Below are 9,945 nucleotides of genomic sequence, written 5' to 3'. Positions count from 1 at the left end.
GATAACATTTGGGACACATACTATTTTGCTGTTGTTGCTCCGAGATTCAAGTTTAACTAGGTGTTCTGTTTTTCCCCCTTAAATCTGGCAACTGTACCTCCTGGGGACATCTAACAGTGCCTTGGGGACATTTTTGGTTCTCGTAACTGGGATAGTATTGGCAGTGGCTGCATCTAGTGGGAGGCCAGAGCTGCTGTTAAACACCTTACAATGCACAGGACAGCCCCCATTAACAAAATTGTATCCAGTTCAAAATGTCAGTAGTGCGGGGCGCCTGGGTGGCTCAGTGGGTTAAGCCGCTGCCTTCGGCTCAGGTCATGATCTCGGAGTCCTGGGATCGAGCCCTGCGTCGGGCTCTCTGCTCAGCGGGGAGCCTGCTTCCTCCTCTCTCTCTGCCTGCCTCTCTGCCTGCTTGTGATCTCTCTGTCAAGTAAATAAATAAAATCTTTAAAAAAAAAATGTCAGTAGTGCAAGGTGAAGAAACTTGCTTTTAAGTTAGTGGCTTTTGCATGCCTTGAAGAAATCGTTCCGAGCCCCAAGGTAAAAAGGTACTCACTTGTCACATCGTCTAGAAGTTTTGTTTATTTATTTTTTAAAGATTTTATTTATTTATTTGACAGACAGAGATCACAAGTAGGCAGAGAGGCAGGCAGAGAGAGAAAGGAGGAAGCAGGCTTCCCGCTGAGCAGAGAGCCTGATGCGGGGATCGATCCCAGGACCCTGAGATCATGACCTGAGCCAAAGGCAGAGGCTTTAACCCATTGAGCCACCCACGTGCCCCCTAATCACCAGAGATTTAATAAATCAAGATTTCTGGGAATATTTTAGTTTGGGTTTTTGCCAGAACAGACCCTGATACAAAGATTTGAGTGCAAGTAGTTTACTTGTGATGTGACTCCTGGAAGCATCAAGAGAGGAGTGGAGAGGAGAAGTAGAGTAGGGAGGGAAAGAGGGGAAGAAAATACAGGGTATGTTTCTGAGCAGGTGACTGCTGTGGACACCTTAAGCTTCATCTCACCTGGGACTTTTGGGAGACGTTGTAAGACAGGTCTCAGAGTTGTCTCACCAGCAGAGTGATGACTTGGGGTTCATTACCCATCCATTTCCATCCCTTATGGGTTGAGGCCACTTGAGGGGCCACTTCTCATCTTCTGTGTGCACTGGCTGACCATGTTCCTACACCAGAGAAAGCTTGTAGGGAAGAAGTTGTGGATGACCAGCGTAAGAAGCCTTCTGTGGAAGTGCCCGTCCCTGAGCATTGATGGAGTAGGGACACTGTCAGGTCAGGTCCCCTCCTGCTCCACATTGAGTTCATTTCACCTTGTCATTGATTCTTCAAGGTAGCAGTCATTTCCATTTATATAAAAAGTACACATAAATATTTTTGGGTGTCTACCTATCTATCTGTAAGAGATATAATTTTTTTAAAAAGATTGTATTTATTTATTAGAGAGAGAGAGAAAGAGAGTGGGCAGGAGGGGCAGAGGAAGAGGGAGACAGAGAATCCCAAGCAGACTCTGCACTGAGTGTGGAGAAAGATGCGGGGCTCAACCCCATGACTCCTAGATCACGACCTGAGTGGAAACAAAGAGTCCGCTGCTAAACTGACTGTATCACCCAGGCACCCCATATAAAAGATATTGTTTTAAAGAATTGGCTCATACCACCGTAGGAGCTGACAAGTTTGAAATCTGTAGGTCATGCCAACAGGCTGGAAGTTCAGGTAAGAGTTGAAGTTGCAGTCTTGAATCTGAATTCCTCAGGGCAGCCATCTAGAAACAGACAGGTTTTCTCTGTCATAGTCTTGAGAATTCCTTTGTAGGGAACCTGTCTTTGCTGTCAAGGCCTTCACCTGATGGGACGAAGCCCCCTGCATTACGGAGGCTTACTTAAAGTCTACTGATTTAAAAGATTTTTTAAAAAAGCTTTTATTTATTTAGTTGAGAGAGAGAGAGAGAGTGCACGAACAGGGGGAGGAACAGAGGACAAATAGACTCTGTGCTGAGCAGGGAGCCCAAGGCAGGGCTTGATCCCATGACCTGAGTGGAAACCAGGAGTCCGACGCTTAACCCACTAAACCACCCAGGTGCCTCGCAAAGTCTACTGACTTAAATGTTCGTCTCTTTGTAAGGATAGGCTACAGTCGTCCAGTGGCAGCTGGTCCTAGGGCCACCATGAGTAGTTGTCTCTCTCCCCTGGCATCTATCCCCCATTCCCTTCCTGGTCTACTCCTTGGCAAACTCTTCCGTTGGTTTAAATTGTTTACCCACTAGGGTAACCCAGACTTTTATCTCTGCGGTTCCTGGTTTTTTCTTTTTTGGCGGGGGGTAGGGTTGCTACAGCTACATGTTTTAGTTGTTACTGGACAGAAGCCCCAAGGTGTGCCTCACACTTCTCCCTGCCCTTATTATGTGGCAACGCCTCTATCTTGGTATAATAATAAGGGTGAGTTATCCATGCCAGTGGGGTAAGTTCATTGTTGCCTAGGGATCTGCTCCCAATAAGAGAGACTTGACATGACAGCTGGCAGCCATAACTTTAGATTTTGTGGAACTTTTAAGATATCCTCAGTTCTGGTGGAAGCAAATCTCCCAGGCTATGCCTGGGAACCAGGACTTTTTTTTTTTTTTAAGATTTCATTTATTTATTTGACACACACACACACACACAGAGATCACAATTAGGCAGAGCAGCAGGTGGGTGGGGGGGAGGGAAGCAGGCTCCCCGCTGAGCAGAGAGCCCGATTTTGGGCTCCATCCCAGGACCCTGGGATCATGACCTGAGTCGAAGGCAGAGGCTTAACCCACTGAGCCACCCAGGCACCCTGGAACTAGGGCTTTTAATTCAGTCGGTGTGATCACAGTCACTTGATGTCCCAAGATCAGATACTCAGTGTCTGTTAGGGTCCTTCCATGGACCCATGGTCCCACAGCTCCCATCCTGCTGCTACAGCTCGAGCTAGTGGAGGCAGAGCTTCAGCCCTCCTTCTGTGTTTCTGTAACCACTCCTTACCCAGCCCTCTTCATGCCAAAGGGACAGTGGTGGCTTCATACTGTTGCCAGTTCTGGGGTACATGACCACTACCTATTGGTTTCCTGTTTCCTTTGCACATAGATCCTCCATTGGACTTTTCCTAAATTTTCCTAAAATACTTAAATTCCTGTTCTCTTTGCACATAGATCCTCCATTGGACTTTTTCTAAATTATGCCCTCTGTCCCTGCTGGGACCTGACAGACAGACCCTTTGAGATAAAGGCCCAAAGAACACATTGATATGACTATTTCACGGCCCAGAGGTGGGGCTGATGTTGGAAAACTTGCAGTTGGTCATGCTGCATTTTCAGAGCCTGCAAGCCCAATGCAGATAAGGTCATGTGTGAGATGAAAATCAGAGAAGATTGTCATTAGGAAAACCATCACAAAAATTAGCAAAGATCTCAGTTTCCTGGCTACCCCCGCCCAATAATGCAATCTTTTCCTAAATGATGAGGACATGAACTTGAAGTAGTGCACCCAACTCCTCTTCTGGGGAGCCATGGTGTTTCATAGCCCTACAGCAAAGTGACAGAAACAAAACCACAAAATTTCAAATACTTCAAATATCCAGGTAAGTTGAAAGTACTCTTAACTTTGAGTAAGGACAGAAACGTTTCATCATTTAATCAAAAACATAGACTCAGTAGGGCCCCCTGGGTGGCTCATCCAGTTAAACATGTGACTCTTGGTTTGGGCTCAGGTCATGATATCAGGGTCCTGAGATCGAGTCCTACACTGGGTCCACACTCAGCAGAGAGTCTGCTTGAGGTTCTCTCTCTCCCTCTCCCTCTGCCTCTCCCCTGCTCATTTTCTCTCTCTCTCTAATAAATAAATCTTAAATAAACAGACAAACAAACAAAACATAGACTCAGTAAATAATGGCCCCAGTCACAAATTGCATAATCTGGGCAGAGATCTGTTAGCTTCTAAATCTCTTATGGTCTGGTGGAGGGATGTTTGTTCAGTCAAGGGATAGTTTACAGTGAGAGGAGAAGTCCCAGGTCTTCCCAGGAACAACAATCCTGTATTGCACTCACATTTTGAATTTTCGAATGTTTTTGAACACAAATTTTTAATGAATTTGAAATATTCATTCATAGGAATTTACCATCTAAACTTTGTTCTGTGGTCAGGATTCCAGTTTTTTAAAAAAGATTTTATTTATTCATTTGACAGACAGAGATCACATGTAGGCAGAGAGGCAGGCAGAGAGAGAGGGGGAAGCAGGCTCCCGCTGAGCAGAGGGCCAGATTCGGGGCTCGATCCTAGGACACTGGGATCATGACCTGAGCTGAAGGCAGAGGCTCAACCCACTGAGCCACCCAGGTGCCCCTCCAATTTTTCAATTATTAACGATGTGGAGATTAAAATCTTTATCCATGAATCTTTGTGTAAGACATTATCTCTGATAATGTCTTGAAGACAATTGCTAGAAGGAGTTGCAGGGACTTGCTATACCCTCAGAAGCTAGGAGAGCTATCAGCCTGAGGCTCCCCTTGTACTCTTCCCCATCCTCCTGCCCTGGCTTCTGTCCCCCAGCCAGTCCCTCAATGGGCAAGACCTTGTGTTGGGTAGACACTAGGATTTTGACTTCCTACCGGTTTGGGTGCAGCCCTTGTGGCTGGGTGTTGCCCACGCAGAACTTGAGAAGCTATCCCTCCTCTTATCTGTTCTAGCTCTCTGTTTTGCAGCACGGAGTGACAGACAATCTTCTTTCCATCTCACACTGAAGCTCCACAGATGGTAGATCTTATTGAGGTGGACTATAGGAGAGCCTTATGTGACACCAACTGCCTTCCCTAGATCACATATTTAAGCCAGCGGTTCTCACTGAGGATGATTCCCACTCCCCTGCCCCCTTGGGGACCACTGGGCAATGCCCTGAGAAACTTCTGGTTGGCTAACTTAGTGGGGAGGGGTGCTACTCTTGGTAACTAGTGGGGAGAGGTCAGGGATGCTCTAAACATCTGACATTTTTGCTTGTGATTCACACTGTTCTTAGTGATTCCGAATACCTAGAGGTAAATCCAAGTTGGTGTAGAGGAGATGATTACAGCAAGGATCTGGTGCAACATCTTGTTTAAGTCGGAAATACCGATCCTGCCTCTCCAGGGATTCTCTCTCTCTTCTTTCTTTCCCTAATTTTTCTTCATTATTTCTTCCCCGTCTCTCTCACACTTATGCCTCCCTCCCACACCCCATTCCTTCCAAAGCTTGTAGGCTGCCCATGCTGGGGGCTGGTTGCTCTGTGTCGGGAGAAGGAGCGCCAGAGAGAGGAGACATACTTACGTCATGAAGCTGGGTCTTTATTGAGGTTTACTGAGGACTCTGTGACCTGGAGGAGCCCTTTTGGGTCTGAGGGATGTGGTGGGGTCTCAGCAGAGACCAGAGGCAGCTCTGGAGTAAGTGGTACAGAGAGCCTGCTCAGGTCTGGTTCCAGATTTCCCCTTGGGCTGGCTCTGGCTCCCTCCAGGCTTAATTCTGCTTCAGGACCTCATTGATCCAGGGCCGGTAGTAGGAGATTCGGGTGAAGACAGCAGGGGGCTTTGCATCCAACTGTCCATAGGAGACAATGCCCTGGGCCACCCCAGCACAGAGAAGAGGGCCCCCTGAATCTCCCTGTGGGACAGAGGGACAGAGGGGTGGGGGAGAGAGAGCACACAGAAGGTGAGCAGGGAATTCATCCATTCCTGCCTGTGGGTCCCAGTCCTGAGTAACAGTGAGACCTCGGGTCAGACCCAGCAACCCTGGCTTCTCATGGGATTATACATCTTAGTTTGATGGCCCTTTTCCTTTTCCTTCTTGCCACCCCATGTGTGCTGTGCAGCAGCCTGGGACGGATGGTCAGAGCCTGCATGGCGGGGTCGGGGGTAGATCTGCAGAGGAGCAATTCCAGTTCCTTAGGCCCATATGATCTAAGAACCTGTCACTGGCTGACAGTCTTCCCACCCCATCTCCTTCCAGGAGACGTTCTGGACCCCAAACAGTGATCTGTGGGAAAGAAACCATGTCAGATGGTTACCTTAAATGCAGTTTTTGTCTTCCTGGGATTGCCAACACAGAGCTGGAGGTTGTGGTCAAAATCTCTGTACTGTCTGCAGGCCTGGGGATCCATAAGCCTCTGCTTCACCTCCTGCAGAGTGTCGGAGCCTGTTCCGTTCACTTGTCTTCTGCCCCAGCCAGCCACCCGGCACATTCTCCCAGGTAGGATGGAGTTGAAATGGGGCGTAAGGGGGAGCGTCCCCACGGCCAGGGTCAGGTTGGCTTTCTCCTTCAACTGTGAAGGGCATGAGGGGTTGTCAGTGCTAGAAAGGGGTGACGGGGTAGTTGGAGGAAATCGGGAGGACAGGGCAAATTGTTTCCCATTAGAACTACACCCAGTGGGGGTGACTTGGTGGGGTTGGAGTCCAGAGGCAGGCTGGGGATATCTCAGGGCAATGGGTACCTGAGGGAGAAAACTAAGAGAACAGGAAGTGGAGACGGGGGAGAAAGAAATTATCACCTTCAGTAGCATGATGTCATGGCGAATAGTAAGGTCATCGTATTTTGGGTGAGGGAATTGTTTTATGACCTTAAGCTTCTGCCATGTGTCTTCTTTCTTTTGTATGTTATGGGCTCCGAGGATGACCATTATGGAACTGTGAGGGAGAAGAAAGGACAAGAAGAGACAGTGATGGTCTCCAGTTTCTCCTGGGATGTGCCCACTCTGAGGAAAGGGAATTGGAGTCTATCACAGTTATTGGACTCTACCCACCACCCCCTTTTCCTGGGCCACTTGTGGCATTTGGGGGCTCAGATTTCACTCAGGGAACAGGGACAATTTCCAGGACCTTCAGGAATTGCTGGGGACTGAGCTGGCCATGGAGGATCCAAGGGACAGGGTTAGCACTTGCTAGTTCAGGGAGCCCTTTATGAGAGCCAGTCCTCTGGAGCAAGAGATGCCAGAGGAAAGAGGGAGGTGGTGGAGTCCCTGGTAGGTCTTGTTCTCGGCCTCCCTTGGAAAAGATGGGTCAAGTCCCTGACACCTAAAGGCCAGTGTTCTTGGAAAGGGCAGGGAGAAAGTGGCCTGGAAAACTGGGTGGGCCCCTGAAGGTCACATATCTCATTTGTTGGGGTCAGGGAGATGGGAACTACTTTTGGAGGAAGGACACTTGGCTAGAGCCTCCTTTTTCCTTTGTAGGGTTGCTGAGCTCACAGTGATCAAAGATCAGGGCATCCATCAATCATGGGAAGAGTTTCCTTAAATTCGAGCCTTGCCTCTCCCAGTCCAGGGACCCCCTCCTCAGGCTGTCCAAGTGTGCATCCCTGGCTGTTACCCTGGCTGTTTATCTCCCTCTGGAGATAAACAGAACCCTGTTGTGTCACCTTCCTGCACAGTGAGCGGCTGTCAGCACGAAGTTCCGTCTTATCAGGAAACCACCACAGGACATCAGGCGATTCCGGGGAGTGGTGATTTTCAGGAAGGCCATGTAAGGGCGGGAGTGTGGCTTGCACTCTGTGCCCCCGATGATCTCCCCTGGAACAGAGAGCCCCCAGGGCCTGAACACAGAGAATGCATAGGCTGGGTGGAAGTTGGGAAAAGCTTCTCTTGAATCTCCTCCTCACCCTGTACCCTGCCCGTCGTCCCCCTGAGGAACCCCACTGGTATCTGGTCTCCCCATCCACAGCCTCCCATATAAATTCTCATTCCTTCTTGCAGGTATAACAGCCAATCTGGCCGCAGATGCCATTCAGGCATTTTTCACCTCAGATTTCCCCCGCTCCCATGCTGCCTGTGCCTTAGCTCCTCCGTCCCTGTGCAGGGCAGCTCTCCAGGTTCCTTGACCTTCTCTCCGTAGGTCATGAGCAACATCACAGAATGGCCACATTACAAGGTAAAATGTAGTCAGAGGATAAAGAGAACATAGGACCTTCTGTACAGTATCTCACATTCTAGCACAAGGAGATGCCCCTCTTCCTCCCACCTGTTGTGGGCTTTCCCTGGCCAGTGGGGTTCCTTGTCCCTGGGAACTACTCCAGGCTGGGTATCCGCGGAGTTTGGGTGGGCATACCCCAAGTGGAACTTCGGTCCAGACTCCTGCTGCGAGATCCTGCAACCTTGTTTAAGAGTCAGCTATCTTCAGACTAAACTTTGTTTTGGGGGCTGATCCTGCCGGTTCCAGAGGGAAGAACCCCAAGACTTACCGGCTTCAGCTCTGTAGCATAGAAGGAGCAGCAGGGGGAGGGGAAGAAAATGCATCTTTTCAGAGAGGGTGCCCCACGCAGATGCTGCTTCTCTTTTCTGGTCTTGGGTTTTATAACTCCAGCAGTGAGCAAAGGGCTGGGCTGGTAACCACAGGAACTGCGGCATCATGGTTTCTTCTCCCATCCTAAGATCAGAAGTTCCCTCCAAGTTACCCTCTGTTTTGCTGGAGGTGAAGTGGGGGCACGTGACAGAGAGTGGTTTTAACCCTTCAGTTGCCATGTAGGTTTTATGGTGGCTGTAAACTTCCGCACCTGTTGATGTCTGTTGTGAGAACTGCGGTGGAGAGGGACAGCTGATGGTCTGGGCTTGTGCCATCTTGCATCTGACTGACACAGCAGTGTCATGGAGCAGGCACATGGTACATCCTTTGCAGCATGGGCTGTATTTTCCTGAAGCAAGCTGGAGCTCGCTGGGCTTGCCTCCTTCTGTAGGTGATGTTCTTGAATAACCAAGTTTTCTTTCTTTTTTTTTTTCAAATTTTAAAAAGGATTTTATTTATTTGACAGAGAGAGACACAGCAACAGAGGGAACATAAGCAGGGGGAGTGGGAGAGGGAGAAGCAGGCTTCTCGCTGAGCTGGGAGCCGGATGCGGGACTCCATCCCAGGGCCCTGAGATCATGACCTGAACCGAAGGCAGTCACTTAATGACTGAGCCATCCAGGCACTCTAGTTTTCTTTCTTTTTAAGTAAAAAATTAAAAAAAATTTAAATCCAATTAGCCAACATATAGTACACCATTGATGGGTCCGTAATCAAAGGAGCGAGACTGATACAAAGCGAAGGTCAAGCAAAGCTTTATTTCGCGCCAAGCATCGAGAATCAAATGGACCGGTCAGGCCCCCCTCTTACAGAGAGGGTGACCCCTCCCTGCCTTACCGACTAACTTTTAAAGGGCAAGGGCCATGTGGTTGAGCCTGACCACACACAGAGGTCACACAGAGAACACACAGAGAAAGCTGCATAGTCATGCTAGGTCACATGCAAGTGACCAATTGAATCATAATTTACCATATAGTAGATATTTGAACTAGCCTATCACCTTGGTCAGAATTGGCGCCCAAAACGCAGGGCCCACACTCCTTGGTAGCTAGGGAGAGACAGTATGTGCGCCCCACTGATTGGATGTCTCCACCTGGCCTGACCCACCCTTGTATTTGGGCTTTGTTACCTGGGACTGGTTTCCTGGACTTGCTTTTAAGTAAGTCCCTGGTGGGGGGGCAGGGTCAGTTTAAGTTTTTCTGCAAAAACAACAAAATTACTGTTTAACCGGATGGAATCGCTCTGGCTAAATAGGCCCTTACACCATTAGTTTCAGAGGTAGAGTTCAATAATTCATCAGTTGCGTATAACACCCAGTGCTCATCATATCATGTGTCCTCCTTAATGCCGGTCACCCAGTTACCCTATCCCCCCACTACCTCCTCAACCTTGGTTTTCTTAATTTAACTGCTACTAGTTTACCTTCAGTATTTGCAAAGTAATTTGCAAGGATGTAAGCTGGTTGAGTCTACTATACCCTGACCTCTACTTTCCTGCGACAGGCTGGTGTTTGAGAAGGGAAAGTCTTAGGGAGCCCCTTTTCATGAGTTTGGGCAAGCTCTTTTCCCTGGCTGTTTCTCCTCTGGCCCCTGGGATGCTACCATACCCCCACCGCTCTCAGCAT

General features: G+C 48.8%; 1 protein-coding gene across 4 annotated transcripts; it reads right to left on the bottom strand.

Moving 5' to 3' along the window:
- Nucleotides 1-5,338: 5,338 nt before the first annotated feature.
- LOC116866991 (chymase-like) lies at nt 5,339-8,317 on the bottom strand. Of its 4 annotated transcripts, XM_032856235.1 has the most exons (5): nt 8,221-8,317; nt 7,402-7,552; nt 6,539-6,674; nt 6,059-6,313; nt 5,340-5,655 (listed from the first exon to the last, which is right to left on the bottom strand). In XM_032856235.1, the coding sequence occupies exons 1-5, from the start codon at nt 8,273-8,275 to the stop codon at nt 5,512-5,514; spliced, it is 741 nt and encodes a 246-aa protein (XP_032712126.1). In that variant the 5' UTR covers nt 8,276-8,317; the 3' UTR covers nt 5,340-5,511. The 4 variants fall into 4 exon arrangements, with proteins under 4 accessions (XP_032712123.1, XP_032712124.1, XP_032712126.1 ...); XM_032856232.1 differs by having other exon boundaries at nt 5,339-5,655; nt 6,059-6,674; XM_032856233.1 differs by having other exon boundaries at nt 5,339-5,655; nt 6,059-6,674; nt 7,402-7,575; nt 8,221-8,311.
- Nucleotides 8,318-9,945: the final 1,628 nt, after the last annotated feature.

Source organism: Lontra canadensis, unplaced genomic scaffold (genome assembly GCF_010015895.1).
Source record: "Lontra canadensis isolate GAN:19392208 unplaced genomic scaffold, GSC_riverotter_1.0 scaffold12, whole genome shotgun sequence".
In the NCBI taxonomy this organism is placed as follows: domain Eukaryota; kingdom Metazoa; phylum Chordata; class Mammalia; order Carnivora; family Mustelidae; genus Lontra; species Lontra canadensis.
The sequence above is the reverse complement of the archived record's forward strand: the minus strand, read 5'-3'. Positions and strand labels throughout refer to the sequence as shown.

Coding starts and splice junctions, on each gene's coding strand:
- LOC116866991 (XM_032856232.1), bottom strand. CDS start 8,275: ATGCATTTTCTTCCCCTCCCCCTGCTGCTCCTTCTATGCTACAGAGCT. Junction 6,675..7,401: donor GCCGCTCACTGTGCAGGAAG/GTGACACAACAG, acceptor TCTCCCTCACAG/TTCCATAATGGTCATCCTCG. Junction 5,656..6,058: donor AGACAAAAACTGCATTTAAG/GTAACCATCTGA, acceptor TCTGTCCCACAG/GGAGATTCAGGGGGCCCTCT.